Raw genomic sequence first — 27,442 nt, 5'->3', positions numbered from 1 at the left:
TGAAGAAACATTTGCTGGGTTATGTTAGGAACTATCTTTGTTCAACTAAGGAAAACGTTTTCTTAGGAAAGGGCATCCATGAAGAAAATAACAAGATCAGTGGTGATGTAAACTGTGTAAATCATTCTTATTTAGTATCACATTCCATAGTAGTAATAAGTAGCATAGAAGTAATAAGAGACTGAATTCTATTAGATGACTACTTGAAGCATTCGGTGATATATAGGGCACATTATTTTAACTTCTCTGAAATTAATATAGTAGCTAATTTATAAATTCCCAGAGCTCTACCTGTGTATAGTACATAGTACTGAAATCAGAATATAATTGCTTATTACTCCAGGTACATGTTCTGAAGAAAATGTTAAAATGTAAAAAATAAATCTATATATACTTATCATTTTTCATTAATGCATAAATGAATTAGACAACACTGTTTAAATCCCTAGAAAGTTTGGCCTATGTAAATCCTATGACACCCTGACTTATTTTGAGATAATTAGAAATTGCATATCCTTTAAAACATGTAGCCAGAACTTGAAAAAAATTCTGTATTTTGGTCAGTTTATCAAGTACAAAGGTAATGTGAAACCCCAGTTCTCTGAAGGTTCTAGTACTTTACCACTTTCCCTAATGAATATTACTGGCAGTTTCAGTGTGTTCTACTTTTCATTATCTGGGACATGGACAAAATGCTAAAATATCCCTTGCACCCAGGGCTGACCCCAGTGCAACTTCCTTGTGGAACTCCGACTAAGGTTGACAGTGATACATTGATGACTGTTCTCTGAGTGTGACCCTTCAGCTTGAATTTTTCAGACAAAATCATCTGCAATCTCTACTAAAATATGAATTTTATTAATACATCTTAACCCTGTACACATTCAACCCCACAAAAAAATGGTACTTAGTCTTACCTATTTTACCTTTATTTCTCTGGCACCTGTTCTTTTCTATTTCTCTTTTTTTAATACAATCTTGGCTCCCAAAATTGATCTCACAATCCATTAATGGGTCATTACTTGCAATCTGAAAAATATATCCTAGCTTATTATACTAGCCAATGTAAGTAATGTCATATATACTGTCTCTTGATGGCTGTCAAATAAAGCAGAATATAATACCATGCTAATACAAGATAAAATATAATTGACGGCCACACTACCCTGCAGATCACTTTTTTATAAAAAGATAAGAGAAAAATGACAGGACTTGTGTTGTGTGAACTCATGTTGGTTATGAGAAATGTGCTCATCAATGCTTCCCAAGTAATTTCATATTTTTTCCTGGTATGTACATATAATAAAAGTTAAAATGATAGATATAAAATATCTAGGTACTTTTCTATATACATTTAAAATTAAAGACCCCACAGTGTTCTATTGCGATTTTTTGTTTTATCCATCATTTTGTAACTTCTCGAATATAGGAGCAGCTGCTAGTGAAAGCTCTCAGACTCCTTGAAAATAAGCTATGATCTAATAATTTATTATTTTTTACATGAGAAAATTAAGAAAATCAGTAAGAGATGGCTATTTAAGAGTCATCTTTTCCTTCTAATACAATAGGAAGTTCCATGTATACATTTCTTAGTATAAGTCTACAGAAGGAATGCTTTTATCCTTTCATCTTTGAATTTTATGTTTAATTGTATTTTTAAGCTTTTATTGAAAGACAATTTCTGTCTCACCCAAAATTATCATTCAAAAACCTTAACAACTAAGTAGACGAGGTACTATTTTTTCCTCTATTAAGAGAAGCGCCGTAGTTATAGTGGTGTGTGACCTCTATTTATATAACATTTTTGCTTTCTATAACTCTTAAATGCTTATCAACAGTACTTAGCATCATACCCATTATGTAGGAGGTAAGTATTCAACAAATATCTAAAAAACAAATTCTGTATATGTTAATATATTATCATTAAAAATTATTTTTAGCAATGTCAAAACATATATATTCATACTTTTTATATTGGCTTGATACTTTTTTCCTTAAAAAGTATGTTTTCTATGTGGGTAAAAGCTCAGTTTTTTATTGTCATTTTCTATAAGCATTTTAAAGAATGCTTATTCTTTTTAAGAATAACGATTTTAAGCACATGTTTATTTTTAGGATTCATATATGTATCTCTGATCTGTTTGACTTTCTAGGTAATATTAATGAGATAACAATATTGTAAAATAGACAAGACTCAAAGTGTCAAATTTACAATAATTGAAGGTTTTATATGCTTTTTTTGAGGCTTTCAGCCCCTGCTTCTGATTTCTTGCCTTTCCAGTCCTCCTTTTCCAGAGCTGTCTTGGGAACAGGATTTCAAATGATGTAAAGTCCTACTCAACATCTGTTGATGCCTTGTCATACATTTAAGTGCAGACGGTTTAGCTTGGCATTCAAGAACATCCAGTATTCAACAACCAGCACTCACCCATCCAACCTCATTTCCACATTCTCCCAAATGTACTGCTCTTCAATCACAGAGAATCTCTGCTTCTTCTGGTCTATGATACCATTCCATGCATATGTCTATTACTAATTTGATACTACTCTGTGGTTACATGTAGATCTTTACCACATTGAAGGGAAGAATTATTCATTGTGACATTCATATACATGCACATATATACATATAAAAATATAAACCACAGTACTTTGGATATACTGAGATATCTGTACGTGTTTGCTTAATTAAATTATCTGAATACCATATGAGGCTTTGTTTGTTTGTTTGCTCTGTCACCCAGGCTGAAGTGCAGTAGCATGATCTCGGCTTACCGCAACCTCTGCCTCCTGGGTTCAAGCAATTCTCCTACCTCAGCCTCCGAAGTAGCTGGGATTACAGGTGCCCGCCACCATGGCTGGCTAATTTTTGTGTAGTAGAGACGGGATTTCGCCATGTTGGCCAGTCTAGTCTCGAACTCTTGACCTCAGATGATCCGCTCGCCTCAGCCCCCTCAAGTGTTGGGATTATAGGCGTAAGCCATTGCGCCTGGCCAAGTTCATTTTAATTAACAAAGTTATGATAGGAAACTAAAGAACCTTTTTGGTTTTCAGACAGAATCTCTCTCTGTCACCCTGGCTGGAGTGCAGTGATGCAATCTCAGCTCACTGCAACCTCCACCTCCCGGGCGCAAGCGATTCTTGTGCCTCAGCCTCCCAAGTAACTGGGATTACAGGCATGTGCCACCACACCCGGGTAATTTTTGTATTTTTAGAAGAGACAGGGTTTCACCATGTTGGCCAAGCTGGTCTCCAACTCCTGGCTCAAGTGATCCACCCGCCTCAGCCTCCCAAAGTGCTGGGATTACTGGCATGAGCCACTGGGCCCAGCCTAAATACTCTTTTAAATGATAGTGCTTAGCCAATCTTAATGACCTGTGGAAATGTGATTGTGATTAACACCTACTGTATCAGTCAGGGTTCTCCAGAGAACAGAACCAATAGGAGACATATAGACATGGACATAGATAAAATATAGAGATACTTTTTAAGGAATTGTCTCACGCAATTGTAAGGGATAGCAAGAATATAATTTGTAGGACAGGTTGGTAGATTGGAAACTCAGGTACGATTTCATACTGCAGCGTTATGTGAGTATTCCTTTTTTTCTGGGAAACCAGTTTTTGCTCTTAAGGCTTTCAACTAATTGGATGAAAATCCTTTACCTAAAATCATTTGATGGTAGATGTTAACCATATCTACGATCTTTGATTAAATAAGTGGGATTTATAGTCTAGTTGACACATAAGCATCATCATCCTACTTACCAAAACAAAGAAATATATTGCCATTATGTTGTAAATTGACAACAAATTTAAATTCTGAGAAATAATTTTAGGGCCTTTCAGATATGAACTTAATACTGTGTCTGATGTCTAAAACACTATGTTTAAATTTTATTATTAATCACAATAGAAATAAAAATATTTTAAAATAATGTTTTTTGTGGAATGCGATTTGAACAAAATGGAGTTTTAAGCATCCCCTGATTAATCTGTTTCCTCTTGTATGTAGTGTGAACTATTTTTACATTCCTGTTAACATTTTTAAAAATTTCCATTTATCTAGAATTCTTTATCAATAATTTTAAGTAATTTGAAATAAATTTAATGTGTTGGTGTATTATACCAGCTTAATATTTCAAAAATAAACTAATATACTAGTGAAAATTTCAAGTATCTTTTCAGATTATTATGAACATTTCACTTGATTTAAATATATTCATTATTTCCTGTTAGTCTTTTGTTTCCTGTGCCTAATGAGTTACTGGTTTTGAGGCTGTCACATTGCAATTTTTAAAGGGGATCTATCAGTTTCTGTCTTTTGGCTATTTGAATTTTTTCTGTTTTTTTCTTATATTGAGAACCTTCTAAAATCCAGATAACTATCCAAAATGAATTTTCATTTTTTAGGAAATAACTTTTTATTTTGGAATTCTCATAACTAATTTTCAAATTAAATAATGTATTATGCTTTATTTATTCAATCTGTGCAGTCAACAATTCTTATGGAGCCCATGATCTATCTCTAGCAACATGTTCAGTGCTATAATATGGATTATCTATTCCTCTTCACAACAACTCTAAGAGGTGACAGTAGTGTCATTTGCATTTTGCCGATGATAAAATAGATACATAGAGTGGTCATTTGTGGTGGAGTTAAAATTCAAACCAGAATAAGCTGACTCCAAATCACTATGTTATGATGCCTTACATCTTTAAGTCTTTTTATCTCTGCTACAGAGGTAGACACACAAAAGAAAATGCAACAAAGCTACCTATCTATGTGGATACAGTGGTCTCTTCATTGCCCAGTCAAAAGTATTTTAGGGGTGACTCTTGGTAACAAAATTTACTCTGCTACTTTGTGTTGAAATATTTAAATGTATTCCTTTATTAATTGTTAAGTTTTAATCCATTGTGCAAATCATAATTGAACGACTTAAATAAAAAATCCCTAAGTCAGTTTCTTATCTTGTCTTCTTGCCCTCTCTATTCTTATGAACTAATAATAAGCTAAAAGAATATTCCCTGAATCTGAGCCAACCAGATATGAACTTTTACAAAAACAATCCCAGAAACTTCTTTCAAAGAAATGCAAAAGAAATGTGTTTGAATTGTGCAAAGTTAACCTCTCTCTCAGATATATCATAGAAATATTAAGATATAAATTATAGATAGGCTATATTTCAAAAAAGGCAATTGACTTTTAATAATAAGACTTAATTATGCAATTTATAAAAAGATTCCCCATCAAGTTCTTTTAAGAAGCAAGCTTCTCTAATACCTTTAAAATATAATTTGAATCTGTGAGGCTATATATCAGTGTCACCTCCTAGAAAAAGTACTGAGGTGTGGCCAGCTTATACTTTTTACTTCATCCATTTCTGTAGCATGTTAATTATTTTATCTTAAATATATAATATTTTCAAAATAATAACTAAATTAGAATAAATGGTAGTACTTTAAAATAAAAGGCTAAATAGAATAAATGGTAATACATTGATTTTTTTTGAAATTTAGGTTTACTTGCAAATTGCAACAATGTGCCAACATGTAGAACAAGTGCCATAAAAGTAACAACTGGTTTTAAAAGATTAATTTGTGGTGCTGAAGGTGATAAAGACTAAAATGGATTGGACAGCACTTAAAAGTAAAATGTAATTGATTTTCAAATTAAGTATGGCTAGCAGTAGTGACAGTCACACAATAAACTCACGTATCTTTCTACAGCCTTAATGTTTTTCAAAGTTAAGAGATATAAAATATTAATACAAGCATATATTTATCATAAAATAAAGTGTAAAATTTCCATGAATTTTTAAGATAATACAAACTTCAGAGAAATTCCAAGTTTACTGTCATCTGCTTTAGGCTGTATCTATAACTCTCTTATAGTGTGAATATATTCTTGCCCTTTTCTTAGATATACATTCTGGTGTATCCAAAGAAAATCAGTTAAGCCACTGGAAGCGGTATTTTATATGACTGCATAGTAGTCAGCTGTCTGTATTTTTCTTTAATCTGATAGATATTTTACATTTTAAGAGTACCATTTGGTAAGAAAAGCATGAAAGCCATACTGTTGTACTTAAGAAGGTTTTCACTACTATTTGTAGTCTTCCATTATTCTCATGAAATATAAAACCCTGTGTTTCTGAATCATAGTAAGAAATGCTTTCTTAAAAAATAATGGATATTTAAAAATTAAAAATTGAGATCTTGGGGAAAATTGTTAGACTTCTTTTCTTTAAAACAAAAAAAGTTAAACATGGAATGGGAGAATAGGTTTATAACTACTTTGGACGGTTTTCCAATGGTTGTGTTACTATAAATTAACACATATTCTTTAATGTCCAGGATCAATTGTTCAGCATTATGACAATATTTTTCATTCTGTAGTACATTGTGGAACCTGTTCAACATCCTGCTTACAGGGTGTGATGAGCATGCCACTTACTATACTTACTTTATCAAACTTTAAAATTACCAGTATTTTATTAGTGGCATGGACAAATCTTAGTATCTGTAGTCCGTGGGGAAAGTCGTATTTTTCTTCTTTATATGTTTTTAAATTCTGCTGCCCAAGAAATAAGTTGTGCCCTGACATATGTTTTATACTACTTGTTTGTCACCAGCTTGTTCAAATGGGATTCACTGCGCTCCTAGAGATTGTAAAGGAATTTTCGTTAATCCTTTAGGTTGTAAGGGAGTTTTTACTTGGTAACTTTTAGAAATACAGATCAAGGTCTTCTTTACTATCGTATCTCCTAAGAGAACCATAATGCTTACTTAGCACCAGACATGAATTGCATGCCAGTCAGGTGCAAAAATCATAAAAATTAACTCTATTGAGAATATAATCTAGATACCTAGAATGTAGAAAACTAGAGGAAAAGAGAAATATAATGAAATGTAACATGTTAATAAAATTCACCTCCAAATTACTGAGTATTATTTGATGAGAATTCTGACAAACTTCAAGTACTGGAATATGTTGTTATCATATACATAATTTTGTGCTTTGAAATAACTCTCCATGTCATCTTTCATAGATTTAACATATATTAAGACTTGACTGTGAATGTGTCAAAAATATTTCTTCTATTGTGTAATTTTATTGAGGTGAAATTTTCATAATAAAATTCACCATTTAAAAGTGTACCATACAATGACATTTAGTACATTTGTAATGTTGCAATCATCACCTCTATGTAGTTAAAAAACCAAAAGCATTTGATTATTGCTATCATTTATACAATGCTTATATTGAGTACCATACATGCAATCCTTTATTAATTCATGCAGCAATATAAAGATGTGTTATTATCTCAATTTTAAAGCTAATAAAATAACGTTCACATAGCTTAGGTAATTTACTGAAGATCACTTACATAATGTGTTGCTTAGTCAGGATAAGTCTATTTCCAAAAGCTACGCCCATTCCTTTGTACTAAATAGCCACTCATCTAGCACATCTTTTATTAGTAAATGAACTTCTAAGGCAACCAGATATTTCTGTGTGGCAGCATGCACTAACATTGCGATTATTCTAGTGTGTTATTTCAGATAATTGAGAATTTGAAAGTTTGCATAAGATACACCTCTAACGTGTTCAAATATTTTATTGAGATTAAAATGTTTGTTAACTATTCCAAATTGTATTTGCCAACTATCACGTATAGAAAACTGTTTTACTTTCCTTACCTTTTCGTTGCCTTTCAGATACGCTTCTTCTGTAAAGGATGGCTCCCAGTATTTTGTGCTTCTGATTGTTACAGATGGTGTTATCTCAGATATGGCCCAGACTAAGGAGTCCATAGTTAATGTAAGTGGGGGTCACTCCGTATTGGACTGGCTACATGACAACATGGTGCTACTTAGAGAGAGACTGGAGCCTATTTTAGTTAACGATAAAATAAAATCACCACACCTTTTCAGCATATTGCGTCCTTAACCTTATCCAGACAACGCATATACATCTTACCACTGTTCCATGGGGATCAAGCTAAGGGGTATGAATATTTTAGTTAAAAAAAAATTCTTGCCGAAAGAAAAAAACAAAGATAATAGCATAATTTTCACAGGCATGGGTGTGTTTGCCTCTATTAGTTTGATCTATTTGTATACAATCTTGTGATTTATACTGGTTATTTCTTAACATTTGCATTCCAGTTAGAGGAGAACTATGATAGCTAATTGCTATTTCTGTAGAACTGGATAGTGACTGATTGATTAAAAAACCATCCTGCTGATTATAATTCTTAATTGTATGTTTGTTTTTTTAGGGTTATTTGATCATTTACTAATCTATAAAATCTATATTTACTAGATGGTAATCTGTAAAGTAATAGTTTTTACTCTCTAGTCTCTAAGTTTAGCAATGTTTGGCACGAAGTGGACATTTGATAAATATAGGCTGCAGGAATGAATTTCATTAACATGCACTTTAAAATATGGACTTAGTAATTTAGGTTTAACTAAGAAGGCATGAGGCCCTGAGGAATAATTAGTCATATTTCAGTGACCTTCATAGCGAAAGATGTGGTTGCTCTAGTGTTCTATCTATCTGTTGCTGGATCAATCTCACATTCTTACTATTAAATTATTTAAGTGATGATATATGATATGTTATATGGAAAAAACATGTTATAACATGAAATATTTAGTCTCCCTCAAAATCCTCAAGGATATTTAGTGCATAACAGTATTAACTTTCTGTAATGATCATTTGTGTTCACTCATTTACTGTGAAAATTGTTTTTTCTAACCTTGGGTATAAATGAGGTAGATTATAGTAATACTACTATTTTATGAATCTGATACCACTTTCCCCTTTAGCAACTGAAAGATTTTTTGAGGAGAAAGAACATGAAAAGAGGACAAAGATACCCAAAGTCAGCTTAGAAAGGTTTTGTCTGAGAGTAGCAAGTGGAAGTAGATGCTCCTTACCTTCTATTTGATCTTACCCAGGGCTGGTCATTTCCGAAGAATGTCCCACTGTATTAATGTGTGCAGAGAGTTTGGAAAGGATAAGAATGGAATTGAGTATATTATTCTGTATTAACAATTTTGAATATGTTCACGAATTATTTTAATGAACATCTGTGAAAAAAATATTAAATAAAACTCTGGCTATATTCCCTTCTTAATTATTATTTTTTCTTTTTTTAATTTTGTTTTTTAGACAGCCTGTTGCCCAGGCTGGAGTGCAGTGACACGATAATAGCTCACTGCAGCCTTGAACTCCTAGGCCCAGGTGATCCACCCCCCTCAGACTTCCAAGCAGCTAGGACTTCAGGCACACACCACCACACCTGGCTAATTATTTTTTGGTGTAGATGAGGTCTCGCTATGTTGCCCAGGCTGGTCTCAAACTCCTAGCCTCAAGCAATACTCCTTCTTTCGCCTCCCAATGTGCTGGGATTTCAAGTGTGAGATATCATTCCTGGTCTTTCATTATTTTCTTAAGAACTCAGTTTCTTAATTGAAACCTAATTGTGTTTTCTCTTTGAAGGCCTCAAAACTTCCAATGTCAATAATTATAGTTGGTGTTGGACCAGCAGAATTTGATGGTGAGTAGTAAAATTTCAATAATATTCCTTGGGAATTCATTTAATCTGATGTAACATGCTCTTAGGTTTCTGCCATTCTTGTCTCTGTAGAAGGATGTGACTGTGTATTTGGGTTTGTATATAATGTTCCTGTGTCCATAATTAGATATATACATAGATAGCTCGTGATGATGTCTATTCAGGTGTGCCAATTAAAAGATCCTGTCTTTTGACTAGGATATTATCTCTCTAGTTTATAGATTATTTCAACATGTAGCATTCCATTTCATTAGAGATAGTTTATACCTCAAAATAATATTTCCTAAGACTGACAGAGTGATAAATTGAGTTTTTGTTCCCAAGGCAAAACACACTCTGGGTTCACTAAAACCCTTTAAAGATGAGTGCTAAATTAATAAATCATTAGGTTGTGAAAAGAAATGTTAACATAAGCATAATATGCCAATTTAATGGGTTTTCAGGCTCTAGCTAGTTGATAGACATTAGCCTTATAAATAAAGAAGTTGTGTCATATGAAAGAGCAAAGTAAAATGAAAATGGAGCTGACCAGCTGAAATTTAATGAGACTTTACATAATTATGCTAAATTGGCATGCTGGGTAGTTTTTCATTTAGGCTCAAGCCTTGTTCAAATGCCCATTAAGAGACAAATGTTTGTGTTAACGAGTGATCTGGGTAAATGTTTCTAGTCATCTGATAAATTCCTTTAAGAGAACTCTGTGCCAGACAGCAAGTACGCAGACACATAATATTCACCCGGTTCTGGTGTTTTATATTAACAATGGCAGCTTATTTAGCTTGAGGCTTTGGAAATGAGAATGGTTTTAGAATTATTGAAACAATCTTTGGTAAGTTACTGGTTAACTTAGGCACATAGGTGGCTAACTAGAGTGTAATTATCACTGGGGTGATTCTTATTCAATGACCAGTCCCTCCTCCATGAGGATAACACAGAGCTGTCAGTCTCAGGTAAAGCACCACAGGCAAGTTGTATTGCTGACCCTGGAGTCCCTAAATTCTAATCTTGGCTGGTCATCCTTTCTAGCATTATAAACTTGCAGTTTCAAAAGCAAGTCATTTATCCCTCACTGACACTGCTTCTGCTGATATTTTCTCTATCTCTATTAGCATCTACTTGAGTTGTACTTCAGACATGAATTTCAGATACCTCTCTGGAGACAGGAAGGCTAAGACATCTTTCCTGTCCATGCTTTGCACACTTGATAATCTGCATTAATTAATGATAGACTGTGATTCACAAACTTCACCAATTGGCTAAAATAACTCACACTTTCTTCTTTGACTACTATTTGCTTTTGCCTTTGAAGGATATATCTTTCATGGGTATATCTCAGGTCTCTCAGACTCCTATGGAAGTCCACCATTAGGCATATGACCTCAGAGATGGTAAACCTCAATCAGTTCTTTTTCTTTGAGAGCCCCCACACCTGATTCATAAATGCAAAGCCACTGACCCTTCCTGGTATATATTTCTGGTAATATATTTCTATACAGAGCAGCAGACACAGCCGTTTGGCTACTGTCCTTATCCAATAGCCACAGGTATTTATTTTCTTTGTTTCTTTAGTTCCCAGAAAATTTGTTCGGGTTTTAAGGTATGGTAATTCATCATTTCTTTCTCTGAGGTCCTGAACTAACTGAAAAAAATATATATTCAAGAATCATTCTGATCACTCTATCAGCCTTATTACTAGCAATGCAGAATTTGAGAACTTGGGTTAACCTGTGAATAATCACATTCCCATTACTTCCCCCCCCCCCGCCCCCCCGCCAGATTAAATTATCTCATTCTTATCTCCAGGACTTCTCCTTATAGAAAGAGGCAGAGTTTTGCTTATTAAGCATGCCACTGAGAGAAATTACACTTAAATGGTGCTGCTCCAAATGAGAGTGATTCAAGCTCAGTTATTTCTCCTAATCTTAGTAATCCTATTCCTCTTTCCATGCAGAAAGGTAAATGAAGATTGTAGATGAAAAGGGAAGTTGCCTTCCCAGAAGTTAGAGTGAAATTTTCCTCTGGAAACATGGGAACAGGGAATTAGGCTCCTGTAACACCTGGTTTCTGTTTTCACCATGATGGAAGTTTTAATGGGATAGAAAAACTTAGGGCCCAGTACTAGAAAAGTAGATTATTCTGCTAGGAGACAATAGATGCTTCTCTGAAGTATTTTTCTTTTTTTCCTTTCAAAACACATCTCTTCCTGGCTAAAAAAAAAAGTTCATATATTAAACTCATGTTTAATATAGAAAAATATCTGACTAGTCAAATTGTTGCTGTCCTATCAGAGGAGCCTCTCATGGCACTTCCAAATCTACTCTAGAGTAAGTGTATATATCACACATATATGAACTGACTGACGGAGATCCAACTCGCAAATTGTATTAGTCCGTTTTCACACTGCTATAAAGAAATACCCGAGACTGGGTAATTTATAAACGAAAGAGGTTTAATTGACTCACAGTTACACATGGCTGGGTAGGCCTCAGAAAACTTAGAATCACAGTGAAAGGGGAAATGGGCACATCCTACATGGTGGCAGGAGAGAGAGAGAGCATGTGAGAGGGCAGGAAAGAAGGCTATTTATAAAACCATAAGATCTTGTGAGAATTCACTCACTATCACAAGAACAGCATGGGGGAACCACCCCCATAATCCAGTCACTTCTCTCCCTCTACATGTGGGGATTACAGGTCCCTCCCTCAATGAGAATGGGAATTACAATTTGACATGAGATTTGGGTGGGGACACAGAGCCAAACCATATGACAGATTTCATCAGCTAACCACATAAATCCAACATCTACACATTTTTTAACCTGAAAGACATTGTTTGCATGGGCAAGAAATACAATATTTTGCCATCTGTCCTTTGAAGGTAGAGGAAATAAGAATAAACTGTTAGATTGAGTATTTAAATTTAACTCTGTATTTTGATAAGACCATTTGAAAACTATCTACATAAATTTCCCCAGTGACTCTTTTTCACTCCTGAAAAAAGAACCTTTATTGTGAAGAAAGATTTCTCAAAGCAAGATTTCTTTATACTTAAAAGGCAGCCAAAAAGTCAAATTAAAGCAGCATCTGGCTATCTGCTTTGATTCGAGTTGGACGAAGGGGATAAATAAAAGGGTTTCTAACTTCATTGTGTCTCCCATGGGTAGAAAGAAATGCAGATCTGTCTCATACACCTTTCCAGGAAGAGGTAATGGTGGGAGACTGGGGTTCATAATCTCCGTCTGCTTGAGGACCAGATGGTCTGCAAACCTGAAGAGTAGACCTGACCCCTCCACCACTTACACACCATCTCTCTTGTTTCTCTCAAAAGCATAGCCTCCACTTCTTGCTGTCTACAGTGTTTTAAACCATGGGACATGCTGAAAAGTGGGAGATATTTTATAGGACCTCATGCTAATACAGTATTGCCTAAATGACTGTCCTTTTTTTCATTAATTGGAATGAAACAAAGACCAATGGGGATTGTAGAGGATTGTGGAAAGTGAGACCTAGATTATCATCTAATCCTTGTTTCCCATTTTAGCATGAGTATAGGGTAATTGTTGTAAATTATTAACATGTTAAAGAATAATGGAGAAGTGTTTGTGACCACTGGATGTTACCATTGGTGCGTATTTATGTCCCAAAGTAATGTGAAAATTGTAAAAGCAAATTTAGATATAAAAAGAATTAATCACTGAAAATATTTGAACATAATGTTATATTTACATATCCAAGAAGTAAGGGAGATTAAAACATGTCTTTTGCATTGGGATAATTATCTTATTATTGATAATATAGTTTTTACATAATTATGATATATATTGTACACCTTGACAAATTATTGAACAGTAGCTCTCCGTTCATTTGTATACTCGCAATGTTTCAGCCCAAGCATTGACTCATGAACATGTGTAGAAAAGTAAAATTGAAAAGAATGTTTTTAACCCAAATACATTATCTAAGCACCGAAGAAAAGAGTAAAGAAGTGAGGATTGTATGCTGACTGAGCAGTATTGGAGTCAGGTAGAGAGGTGATGAGGCCAAAATTATAATTGTAAGTGGCTCTCTGGAGTCTGGTGAATGTCATATGTATACAAAATGAAATAACAGTAATAGAATTATACAAGCACAAATTAGCATTCCTCATGTAATTAATTATTTAGAGAATTCTCACTGAAAACTTAATAAACCCTAGAAAATGTTCTTAATTGCAGCATGGCATTACTGTATCACCAGCTGTCCCATTATATCGCAGCACTTCCAAATACCAACTGATCTAGGAAATGTCAGAATTATTTCTTAATCAACAAAAAAATTGTACTTGAGAAAAATCATACTTTATCCAATCAATATAAGAGCAGAGAAAATGCCTCTGTTTTTAAATATGTTTGTAAAGTAAAAATTGGGCAGTGTGTGTATGTGCATGTGTGTATGTGTATGTGTATGACTTTGCCGTAGTTTCAGTAAAAATAAAGTTCAACTTGTAATTGAAAATTCTATGATGATTAAGGCCAAGCTTCTTAAATTAGAAAGAAAAATTAAAATTTGATGGATTAACATCACTTGCTCAGTCATGGAACCATATAATCCGAAGTTTAGAACTGGTAGAATGGAGAGATAGACTCAGAAACAGTTTCACAATGACTGGCTCTGCTCACCTTTCAAAGAGTCACACAAGATCTTGGCTCACTTTGTCTGTAAAATGCACACTTAGTCAAGTTTTGTGTGAGAAATGAAGACCTGAAGGGATCAACATGCTTGCTTTCTTTTCATAGGACATTTTGCTACTTCATACATCTTGATTTCCTTACTGTCCACATTGTTTTAGTATTTGGCTGAAATGTACTGAATAAATGATCATATTTTCTCTTAAAGCAATGGTTGAATTGGATGGAGATGATGTAAGAGTCTCCTCTAGAGGAAAATATGCTGAAAGAGACATTGTACAGGTAAGAAATAAATCTTTTCCTACTTTACTATTGCTAGAAAATATCACTGGGATATTTTAACAAAATTAGAAGCTAGAAATATAACAGTTTTTTTAATGATGCTTTTCTATTTATTAGTCTCAACAAAAACTAAATATATTTTAATCTGGTAGATACTCAGAGTAAATAAATTTAGTAAAAATATACCAAAAACTTTGTATGTATTTTCATACTTCCCTCATAGATTATGGTTAAGAAAAAATAACGAAACAGATTCTAAAATATGTCATATATAAAAAAATTATATCTATATATAGAAAAGGCTAGAATTAAGAAAAATACTTAACTAAAGCCTATTATTCTGGAAGTGAATATAAACAATCAGTAATTAAATGTAATTAAAATTTATAATTGAAAACAAGGTGTTAATTCCGCTAAATAGTTGCATAAAATTTCCATATTTTTTAGTATGTCAGAATGGAAAACAAGCTGTGAAGTATATCTTTTTGGATAGGAAAAGGAAGAAGGTCTCAGTACCATTTGAGCACATGGTATCAAAATTTTAAGGGAGCAAACAATGAACTTTAATATTATTTCCTAAATAGTAACATATATATTCACCCATAATACAGTCATTAATAGAAAATAATTTGTGATTGTAAGAATTGAAGAAAGAGCAGAGAAACACAAAGGGTGGCTCCACAGTCAACAGGTTTATTTTAAACCTGGGAGGGACTTTTGACTGAATTAGGTCAGAAGCCACACTCTCTTACAGACCAAGAGTTTTTAAGGATTCAGGGTGGGAGAGTTTATCAGAGGCTTGGATTGCTTCTGTGTCTCTTTGTTGTGCTTATCTGGGAGGGAGAGTTGTGTGTCTGCTCCTATACATCTTTCTGCAACTTCAGGCATATCCTTCCGAGTCTGCGTTTAGCTTCCCTATCTTAGCGCACCTGAAGGGAAAGGAATGTGTTTACTAAGGCCCACTGTTTTATTGGGCCCATTGTATAAGGGTAAAGTTTGGCAGTTACCTGAGAGACTTTTCCTCCCACCTCCCTCTGCGCCCAAGCTGTCTTATCTGTGTTTTATTGTCTGCTCTTTGTGGCTGCTTGTAGTTAGAAGAGAAGTAATTTCCTTAAAATGCATGAGGCTAGAAAGAGAGCTGGAACTTACAGTGGCCGTGTTTGTCCGAGATGACTGCTCCTGCTCTATCAGGGATCATACAGAATTTGGTTCTAATTCTGACTTTTCCACTATGATAACTTGGATAAGCTTTCTATATTTCAGTGTTTTGGGGAATAAATAGAATTGTGAAGATTAAGTGAGATCATGCATATAAAATACATTCCTGAAATAGAACTTTTAGACAAAAGAACAACAAAAAATACTTGAAATAATTTGAGGAAGTAATAATATAAAGTAATCTGTTAGTATGATAATATAAAGAGTAATGTTGATAAAGATTCAAAAGTAATTATTCTTCATTAGCCAGCAAAATTAAATTTTAAAATAAAAACTTCTGTAAAATAGTTTTTTTAAAAAAGATAATTGAATATGATGTAAGCTTTTCAACCTAAAGAACTTGATACAGTAAAAATCACATTCACATAAATGATTAGGTTAAAAGCAGCTGAGAAAAGGAACTTGGTGATATTGTCATTTGCTTAAGAAGCTCATTATGTGTTTTTGTTTTTTCTTTTTTTTTTTTTTGGTTTTTTCTTTTTTTTTTTTTTTTTTTTGAGACGGAGTCTCGCTCTCGCTCTGTCGCCCAGGCTGGAGTGCAGTGGTGCAATCTCAGCTCACTGCAAGCTCCGCCTCCTGGGTTCACACTATGCTCCTGCCTCAGCCTCTTGAGTAGCTGGGACTACAGGTGCCCGCCACCATGCCCGGCTAATTTTTTTGTGTGTTTTTTTAGTAGAGACGGAGTTTCGCCATTTTAGCCAGAATGGTCTCCATCTCCTGACCTTGTGATCCACCTGCCTCGGCCTCCCAAAGTGCTGGGATTACAAGTGTGAGCCACTGCGCCCGGCCCATTATGTGTTTCTTTCATAATTAGACACATGATTATTCACCTTAACCTCATCAGCATAGTTAAAGGTCTAAGTAATTACACTTTATGTAAAATCTCTCTATAATATCCTTTCAGTTTCAAAAAAATCGAATTACTGCATGGAAGTATGAATTTGAAGTGTTTAGAATGTGTTATGTTGCTGTCCTAATGCATTTTTACCAAGTTAGCAGAGGCAACCTCATATCTCATAGTTCCATTTAAATGATGCTTAAGAGAAGCGTGGTATTACTTTCTTCATTAGGAAATAGCTAAGATTGCTCACATGATTAAGGTTCCTTTTAAGAAGGCCAGTAGGTTATGTTAGTGACAACCTATTTGCATTAAAAAAATTGTCCTTGATCATGAAACTAATCAATCAATAGATATATTACATTGAACAGAATATTGAGATAGGTCACCGATGATCTGTGAAACTATACGTTTGTCACTGTGGTCTTGAACAAGTAAAAAAAATTTCTCTGTCTTTGTTTCATTATTGGTAGACTCCAAATTCTTTCATCTTTGCTCCTCCCTTGATGTTGTGAGTCTCAAAGGAAGTAACAGACATAAAATACTTTGTTACTTACCAATAGCGTAGGTATATATTAGTATAATTATGTAAGTTTTTGCTTCTTGAAAGTCAGAATCCGACCGGGCGCAGTGCCTCACGCCTGTATTCCCAGCACTTTGGGAGGCCAAGGTGGGAGGATCGCCTGAGGTCAGTAGTTCAAGACCTGCCTGGCCAACATGGTGAAACCCCATCTCTACTAAAAATACAAAAAAAATTACCTGGGTGTGGTGGCAGGCGTTTGTAACCTCAGTTACTTGGGAAGCTGAGGCAAGAGAATTGCTCGAACCCAGGAGGCGGAGATTGCAGTAAGCCAAGATCATACCATTGCACTCCAGCCTGGACAACTGGAGTGAAACTCCGTCTCAAAAATGGAAAAAAAAAAAAAAAAAAAAAGCTGAAGGATTCTGACTTCTGTCACCATAAAGTAACACTGGGATCCCAAAGATTTTGAACACACCTGGGGATACAGGTGAACACTCAAGGGATTCTGCCATGTAAAGTTGAACTGAAGAATAGTGAGGTCTTAACATTTACTGAACAAGAAATTAAAATGTCCCTAGGAAATTAGTGGCACCCTTAATGACAGTGGCATCTTGACTTACATTCCTGCATTGACTTAGAGATTCAATGTACTCTTTTCTACTGTCATGGAGAAGTTTCTAAGTGGTGGTCAGTACTTTACATATCAGATTGATCATTTACATTCACATTGTGTAAAAGAATTGGCACCTCCTCTCTCACCTTGAATAAGGCTAAACATTCCACCATCAGAGTTTTCCAGGTTCTACCAGTCACTAAAAAGTTTTTAAAGCAAATTATTTTAAAGGAGAGAAACACTCTTGAATATTTAGAATAGTGGGGTTGCAAGTGTACATGCAGGATATTTTCAATCTTCCCATGGTCAGAAAAAAACTGTAAACCAATTCTCTAAAATATTATCAGATAATAGGGTCTATTTCTGCTTTCCATTTCTCACTGTTTGAAGTGAATCCAGTTTATACACACAACACAATTGAAATTCCAGATTTCTCAAGTGGATAAAGAAAATCCTAAGGTGGCAAATAATAGTATGTAGCTGAGGTTCAGCAGAAAATTGGGGGTAGTAGATAGGGTTTTATTATTATAGTAAATATTAAATACCTTCCTTTTCATATAATGATATTTAACCCTTTATTAAGTGTTTCATGTGCTAGGCAGGCTAAGAGCTATAGCATTATATCACTCAGTCCTTAATTTACTTTATGTGACAGGTACTTTGATTATTGCATTTTACAAAAAAAAAAGGACATGAAGCTAGCTCAATTCCTCTTGTCCACAGTCACCCAGCTAATGAGAAGTGGACGAGGATTTAATCCTAAAATGTCTGATTCTAAAATTCTTAAGATGTATTCTGTATAATTTTGATTCTAACACCTAAACATGGCATTTAAGATTATCCGTGACCTGATTTCAGGCTTTTTTTTTTTTTTTTTTTTTTTTTTTTTTTTTTTTTTGAGACGGAGTCTCGCTCTGTCACCCAGGCTGGAGTGCAGTGGCGCGATCTCGCTCACTGCAAGCTCCGCCTCCCGGGTTCACGCCGTTCTCCTGCCTTAGCCTCGGGAGTAGCTGGGACTACAGGCGCCCGCCACCTTGCCCGGCTAATTTTTTTGTATTTTTAGTAGAGACGGGGTTTCACCGTGGTCTCAATCTCCTGACCTCGTGATCCACCCGCCTCGGCCTCCCAAAGTGCTGGGATTACAGGCGTGAGCCACCGCGCCCGGCCTTCAGGCTCTTCTTTAGCTAAATACACACAGAAACAGACAAACACACTGTACTTTATCTTAATAAACTAACTTCACATCACACATTTCCGTGGTTCTTGCTTTTATTTTCACTTGTCATTTTACCTGGAATACTCTTCCTCCTCATCTGTGCTGATTGAAATCCTATACTTTGAAATTTCTCAACATAGAGCCTGTCACACAGCTCTCTCCAAAGACCTCACTCGCCACACCTGGATGAATTTTTACTTTGTCCCCATATTACTTTGTATCTTCCTAAAAATACCGGTCATTGTTTGTCTTAAAGTTATTTACAGATAAAAAAAAAACTGAAGCCAGCCCCAGAACAAAAGTTATTTAGGTCATAAGTTGGTAGATCCAGATTTCCAAGAGTGTTCTGGTTCTAAAACCAGTGTTACTCCTATTATAATGCACTGTCCTAAAAGACAAAATTTTAATGAAAATTATTAAGATCTATTACCCTTTTTATATTACCGAAGTGGCTAATGAATTCAAGTCAGATCCATTTGAGTTCAAATAGTGATTCTGACATACTCAGAGCTGATCCTGGATAAGTTCATTAAACTTTCTTTCAGTTTCTTCTTATGTGCATTCAAAGTATATAAGATTCTTGTGAATATTAAATGACATATTGTGCTAAATCTCCTAGCAGAAGACTTCCCAAATACCAGTTGCTCAATAAATGATTATCAGTACAGTACATCTGTGCAGTCCAGTGGGAAGGCATTTTTTGTCACTATTTCATAGTAGCTGTGCCCTAACATATGACAAGGTAGTAAGTTTTATGTGTGATTAAGTCTCATGGCCTCATTATTTAATTTCGTGTCACTATAGTATAAATAGTAAGCAGGATGGTTATTAGTCTAAAACTTAGGTGACTTATTTTCTTAAGTCAATATACATAAAGGCTTTCTATTTGTTTATGCTATGGATTGGCCATTGTGTATAATGCAGTGCCATTCCACCTGGCTGCATGTAGCTGCTGGGCCAGCCTATCATTTCCTTAAAAATTATATTTAAATCATATTTTCCATTAAAAGAATAATAACCTTGAGGGCTTAGACTTGAAAATCACTAATGGAGCTCTGCACAGTAGGAACAATCCAGCAAAACTGAGCAGAGCAGCAACTAAAAGCCCATTTGTCCAAACTAATTCAAACTTGTTTTTACGAATAGGCAAAGCAAGCAGTTAGAGCAGCCATGTGGAACATTTTCCCTATGCTGGTGGGTGCTGAAAAAAGATGTAGAGTAACAAGTATACCATACTTCCTATAGAATAAAATGCATTTGTTGGTATTCTTTATATGAATGTGATAAATTAGTACAAAGAAAAATTGATTTATTCTTCTAAATATTATAAGGGTCCAAATTACCATGTGGTCAACATGCATTCACAAATGTGTGGGAATTATTTTGGACAAGAGGTTCCCAGGTACAGGGATCAGAAATGATGGACTAATAGAGGTAATAAACAGAGTGGCCTAAGAAGTTGAGTGGAAACCTGTAAAAATAAAAGGATATGAGCAATCTTCCAAGAAAGAGGGCAATTTTGCCATGAAAGTTTTAAGATCTGAAATAAGAGGTATAGGAAATTTCTGAAGTCATTGTCTTTTCTCTCATTTATAAAGTACCTTGTGACATGACTGAAGAAATAAATGTTCCTTTGGAAAAGGTTTAGTTTAGGCTAGTGACTTTTTTTTATCCTACTCCAGATATAAGTGTGGGATGAAGGATACTCCTGTTTGATAACCCTGACTTCTATGACAGTTGTTCTCAACCTGTAGGCAGTGCCCCCTAATGTCCAAATGGAATATCAGACTCTGTGCTTACCTAACAAACCTAAGCTAAATGTGATATATACTCCCATTCTAGGTTGAAATTGAGGATTTCTTTTTTACCTGTTATTTATAAACTGTTTTAAAGAAGAGTAGAACTGTGTGTATTCTAAGAACAGTGATGATTATGAGCCTTAGCTTTGAGGTTCCAGAGTGTCATAAAATTCTTAAAAGTGAAATTCAATTTACCTCAATTAAAAAACATCTGCATATCCTGTGGGACTTGCTGAAAAGGTGAAACAACAGTGTTTTAAAATTTAAAAAGGCCAGGAATTACTGTTTTAGATGAACTGATACTGTATTCAAATTTGAAAGAGATAAAATTGATAATAATCTTCATTAAAGTTTGATATGAATATAAATTGAAAACTATTTTCAAAATTGCTTTATATTGACTATATAAAGGTGTAAGTTAATGAATAGAAAAGTAATTATAATGATGGCTTTCATATATAATACATATTACAAATTGAACTGCTACTGTTTAAGCACTTTAAGTTTTAACTTATTTAATACAAAACAATGAAATAGGTATTATTTTATTGACATAATTATACATATTTCTAGGGTACAATGTGATGTTTCATTACATGTATGCAATGTGTGATTATTCTATCAGGGATAGCATACCCATATCTCAGACATTTATTTTTTTGGTCGGGGACATTCAAAATTCTGTTTTCTAGCTATTCAAAAATATGCAGTAAATAATAATTAACTATGGTAACCCTACAGGGCTAGAGAACAACAGAATTTATTCCTCCTATCTAGCTGTAATTTTGTATCCATGAACCACAGTCTCCTTACTCCTCTTTCCCGACCTATCCTTCCCAGCCTATAGTAACCGCTTTTCTACTCTCTATTGCTACGATATCAACTTTTTTAGCTTACACATATGAGGGAGAACATATATATTTATTTTTCTATGCCTGGCTTATTTCAGTTAACATAATGTCCTCCAGGCTTATCCATGTTGCCACAAATGACAGAATTTCATTTTTTATGGCGGAATAGTATTTCATTGTGTACATATGCTACACTTTCCTTATCCATTCATCTGTTAATGGACACTTAGGTCAATATCATATCCTGGCTATTGTGAATAATGCTGCAATAAACATGGGAATGCAGCTATTTATTTGACATACTGGTTTCCTTTCATGTGGATAAATACCCAGTAGTGGAATTGCTGAAGCTTATGGTAGTTCTGTTTTCCATAATGGTTGTAATAATTTACATTCCCACCAACAATGTATGAGTTCCCTTTTCTCTACATCCTTATCAATATTTGCCATTTTTGTCTTTTTGGTAATAGCCATTCTAACTGGGATGAGATGATATCTCACTGTGGTTTTGATTTGCATTTATCTGATAAATAGTGATTTTTCCGCATTTTCTCATTACTTTTGGCCGTTTGTGTGGCTTTTTTTGAGAAATATCTGTTTAGGTCACTTGCCCATTTTAAAATCAGATTCTTTGCGGGTTTTTGGTTTGTTTTTTTGTTTTGCTATTGTTTGAATTCGTTGTATATTCTGGATATTAATCTTATTAGATGAATAAAATGTTGTCTCTTCACTCTCTTGATTACTTCCTTTGCTGTTGAGAAGATTTTAGCTTAATATAATGCCATTTATGTAGTTTTACTTTTGTTGCCTAAGTTTGGAGGCCTTATTCATACAATTTTTTTGCCTACTCATGTCCTGATGCATTTCCCCTATGGTTTTTTTCTAGTAGTTTCATAGTTTAGGATCTTACATTTAAGTCTTTAACCCATTTTGAGTTGATTTTTATATGGTGATAGATAAGAGTGTAGTTTCATTCTTCTGCATGTGGATATCCAGTTATCCCACCACCATTTAATGGAAAGGGTGTTCTTTCCCCAGTGTATGTTCTTAATGCATTTGGCAAAAATCAGTTGGCTGTAAATATGTGGATTTATTTCTGAGTTCTCTATTCTGTTCCATTGGTCTATGTGTCTGTTTTTATGCCAGTGCCTTCCTGTTTGGGTTTCTATGGCTATGTAATATATTTTGAAGTCTGGTAATGTGATACCTTCAGCTTTCTTCTTCTGGCTCAGAATTGCTTTGGCTATTTGGAGTCTTATGTGGCACCACACAAATTTTAGGATTGTGTTTTTCTATTTCTGTAAAGAATGTCTTGGCATTTTGACAGGTATTACTTTAAATCTGTAGATTGCTTTGGGTAGTATGGTCATTTAAAAATATTAATCCAATCCATGAACAGGAAATTTTTATTTTTGTGTGTCTTCCTAAATTTCTTTCATCAGTGTTTTATAGTTTTTTATTGTAGAGAGCTTTCACCTCTTTGATTAAACTTATTTCTAGTTTTTTTTTTTTTTTTTGGCTATTATAAATGGGATTGCTTTCTTGATTTCTTTTTCAACTAGTTTGCTATTGGTATAAAAAAGGTCACTGATTTTTGTATGTTGATTTTGTATCTTACAACTTTTCTGAATTCACTTATTACTTCTGACAGTTGTGTTGTGGTATTCTCAGGGTTTTCCTTATATACAATCATGTCAAATGCAAACAGGGATAACTTAATCTCTTACTTTCCAGTTTGGATGCTGTTCATTTCTTTCTGTTGCCTAATTTCTCTGGCTAGGACTTCCAGTGCCATGTTGAATAAGGATGGTGAAAATGGGCATCTTTCTCTTGTTCCAGTTCTTTGAGGAAAAGTTTTCAACTTTTTTCCTTTCACTATGATATTAACTGTGGGTTTGTCATATTGGCCTTTACTGTGTTGAGGTATGTTGCTTCTGCACCTAATTTACAGATAATTTTTATCCTGAAGAGATGTTGTATTTTATCAAATGCTTTTTCTGCATCTATTGAGATGATGTGTTTTTTGTTTTTTTTTTTCTTGCTTTCATTCTGTTCATATGATGTGTCACATTTATTGATTTGCACACATTGAACCATCCTTGCATTCCTGGGATAAATCCTACTTGATCATGGTGTATAATCTTTTTGATGTGCTGTTGTATTTGGTTTGCTAGTATTTCGTTCAAGATGTTTGTGTCTGTATTCATCAGGAATACTAACCTGTAGATTTTTGTTGTTGTTGTGTCCTTTTCTGGTTTTTGGTATTAGGGTAGTTCTAGCCTTGTGGAATACATTTGGAAGAATTCATTCCCCTTCAATTTTATTTACTTATTTATTTTTATTATATTAAATTCTAGGGTACATGTATACAATGTGCAGGTTTGTTACACAGGTATACATGTGCCATGTTGCTTTGCTGCACCCATCAACTCATCATTTATATTAGGTATTTCTCCTAATACTGTCTCTCCCTGAGCCCCCCACAGGCCCTGGTGTGTGATGTTCCCCACCCTGTGTCCAAGTGTTCTCATTGTTCAATTCCCACCTGTGAGTGAGAATATGCAGTGTTGTTTCTGAGGCCTCTGTTCTGATCCATTGGTCTATAGCTCTGTTTTGGTACCAGTACCATGCTGCTTTGGTTACTATAGCCTTCTAGTATAGTTGGAAGTCAGGTGGCGTGATGCCTCCAGCTTTGTTCTTTTGGCTTAGGATTGTCTTGGCAATGTGGCCTCTTTTTTGGTTCCATATGAACTTTAAAGTAGTTTTTTCCAGTTCTGTGAAGACAGTCATCGGTAGCTTGATGGGGATGGCATTGAATCTACAAATTACCTTGGGCAGTATGGCCATTTTCATGATATTGATTATTCCTATCCATGAGCATGGAATGTTCTTCCATTTGTTTGTGTCCTCTTATTTCATTGAGCAGTGGTTTGTAGTTCTCCTTGAAGAGGTCCTTCACATCCCTTGTCAGTTGGATTCCTAAGTATTTTATTTTATGTGTAGCCATTGTGAATTGAATTCACTCATGATCTGGCTGTTTGTCTGTTATTGGTGTTTAGAAATACTTGTGATTTTTGGTTGGTAGGCTATTAATTATTGCCTCAATTTCAGAGCCTGTTATTGGTTTATTCAGAGATTCAACTTCTTCCTGGTTTAGTCTTGGGAGGGTATATGTGTCAAGGAATTTATCCATTTCTTCTAGAATTTTTAGTTTATTTGCATATAGGTGTTTATAGTATTCTCTGATGGTAGTTTGTATTTCTGTGGGATCAGTGGTGATATCCCCTTTATCATTTTTTATTGCATCTATTTAATTCTTCTCACTTTTCTTCTTTATTAGTCTTGCTAGTGGTCTATCAATTTTGTTGAGCTTTTCAAAAAACCAGCTCCTGGATTCACTGATTTTTCTGAAGGGTTTTTTGTGTCTCTATCACCTTCATTTCTGCTCTGATCTTAGTTATTTCCTGCCTTCTGCTGGCTTTTTGATTTGTTTGCTCTTGCTTCTCTAGTTCTTTTAATTGTGATATTAGGGTGTCGATTTTAGATCTTTCCTGCTTTCTGTTGTGGGCATTTAGTGCTATAAATTTCCCTCTACACACTGCTTTAAATGTGTCCCAGCAATTCTGGTACATTGCGTCTTTGTTCTCATTGGTTTCAAAGAACATCATTATTTCTGCCTTCATTTCGCTATTTACCCAGTAGTCATTCAGGAGCAGATTGTTCAGTTTCCATGTAGTTGTGCGGTTTTGCATTAGTTTCTTAATTCTGAGTTCTAATTTGATTTCACTGTGGTCTGAGAGAGAGTTTGTTGTGATTTTTGTTCTTTTACATTTGGGGAGGAGTGCTTTACTTCCAATTATGTGGTCAATTTTAGAATAAGTGCAATGTGGTGCTGAGAAGAATGTATATTCTGTTGATTTGGGGTAGAGAGTTCTGTAGATGTCTATTAGGTATGCTTGGTGCAGAGCTGAGTTCAAATCCTGGATATCCTTGTTAACTTTCTGTCTAGTTGATCTAATCTTGACAGTGGGGTGTTAAAGTCTCCCATTATTATTGTGTGGGAGTCTAAGTCTCTTTGTAGGTCTCTAAGGACTTGCTTTATGAATCTGGGTGCTCCTGTATTGGGTGCATGTATATTTAGGTTAGTTAGCTCTTCTTGTTGCGTTGATCCCTTTACCATTATGTAATGGCCTTTGTCTTTTTTGATCTTTGTCGATTTAAAGTCTGTTTTATCAGACTAGCATTGCAACCCCTCCAGTTTTTTTGCTTTCCATTTGCTTGGTAAATCTTCCTCCATCCCTTCATTTTGAGCCTATGTGTGTCTCTGCATGTGAGATTGGTCTCCTGAGTATAGGATACTGATGGATCTTTACTATCCAGTTTGCCAGTCTGTGTCTTTTAATTGGGGTATTTAGCCCATTTACATTTAAGGTTAATATTTTTATGTGTGAATTTGATCTGTCATTATGATGTTAGCTGGTTATTTTGCCCATTAATTGATGCAGTTTCTTAATAGCATTGATGGTCTTTACAATTTGGCATGTTTTCGCAGTGGCTGGTACTGGTTGTTCCTTTCCATGTTTAGTGCTTCTTTCAGGAGCTCTTGTAAGGCAGGCCTGGTGGTGACAAAATCAATCAGCATTTGCTTGCCTGTAAAGGATTTTATTTCTCCTTCACTTATGAAGCTTAGTTTGGCTGGATATGAAATTCTGGGTTGAAAATTCCTTTCCTTAAGAATGTTGAATATTGGCTCCCACTCTCTTCTGGCTTGTATGGTTTCTTCTGAGAGATCCACTGTTACTCTAATGGAATTCCCTTTGTGGGTAACCCAACCTTTGTCTCTAGCTGCCTTTAACATTTTTTCCTTCATTTCAACCTTGGTGAATTTGACAATTATGTGTCTTGGGGTTGCTCTTCTCAAGGAGTACCTTTTGGTGTTCTCTGTATTTCCTGAATTTGAATCTTGGCTTGCCTTGCTAGGTTGGGAAAGTTCTCCTGGTTAATATCCTGAAGAGTGTTTTCCAACTTGGTTCCATTCTCCCCATGACTTTCAGGTACACACATCAAACGTAGATTTGGTCTTTTCACATAGTCCTGTATTTCTTGGAGGCTTTGTTCATTTCTTTTTACTCTTTTTTCTCTAATCTTGTCTTCTTGCTTTATTTCATTAATTTGATCTTCAATCACTGATATCCTTTCTTCCACTTGATTGAGGCGGCTACTGAAGCTTGTGCATGCATCACAAAGTTCTCGTGCCATGGTTTTCAGCTCCATCAGGTCATTTAAGTTCTTCTCTACACTGTTTATTCTAGTTAGCCATTCGTCTAACCTTTTTTCAAGGTTTTTAGCTTCCTTGTGATGGCTGAGAACATCTCCTTTAACTCGAAGAAGTTTGTTATTACTGAGCTTCTGAAGCCTACTTCTGTCAACTCATCAAAGTCATTCTCCATCCAGCTTTGTTCCATTGCTGTCAAAGAGCTGTGATACTTTGGTAGAGAAGAGGCACTCTGGTTTTTAGAATTTTCAGCTTTTCTGCTCTGGTTTTTCTTCCCATCTTTGTGGTTTTATCTACCTTTGGTCTTTGATGTTGGTGGCCTACAGATGGGGTTTTGGTGTGGATGTCCTTTTTGTTGATGTTGATGCTATTCCTTTCTGTTTGTTAGTTTTCCTTCTAACAGGTCCCTCAGCTGTAGGTCTGTTAGAGTTTGCTGGGGGTCCACTCCAGACCCTGTTTGGCTGGGTATCACCAGTGGAGGCTGCAGAACAGCAAATATTGCAGAACAGCAAATATTGCTGTCTGATCCTTCCTCTGGAAGCTTCGTCCCAGAGGGGCACTGAGCTGTA

The 27,442-nt window shown here is 34.9% G+C and overlaps 1 protein-coding gene across 5 annotated transcripts in view; it reads left to right on the top strand.

The window, feature by feature from the left end:
* CPNE8 (copine 8) overlaps positions 1 to 27,442 on the top strand; it is a 239,321-nt gene that overhangs the window by 206,433 nt on the left and 5,446 nt on the right. For all 5 annotated transcript variants that reach the window (XM_077953184.1, XM_077953185.1, XM_077953182.1 and 2 more), the window contains 3 exons: positions 7,725 to 7,827; positions 9,517 to 9,574; positions 14,467 to 14,540. In XM_077953184.1, the coding sequence (XP_077809310.1) occupies positions 7,725 to 7,827; positions 9,517 to 9,574; positions 14,467 to 14,540 (235 nt within the window). The remainder of the gene's footprint in view (positions 1 to 7,724; positions 7,828 to 9,516; positions 9,575 to 14,466; positions 14,541 to 27,442) is intronic.

The sequence above is a fragment of the Macaca mulatta genome, chromosome 11, assembly GCF_049350105.2.
Source record: "Macaca mulatta isolate MMU2019108-1 chromosome 11, T2T-MMU8v2.0, whole genome shotgun sequence".
Lineage (NCBI taxonomy): Eukaryota > Metazoa > Chordata > Mammalia > Primates > Cercopithecidae > Macaca > Macaca mulatta.
The sequence above is the reverse complement of the archived record's forward strand: the minus strand, read 5'-3'. Positions and strand labels throughout refer to the sequence as shown.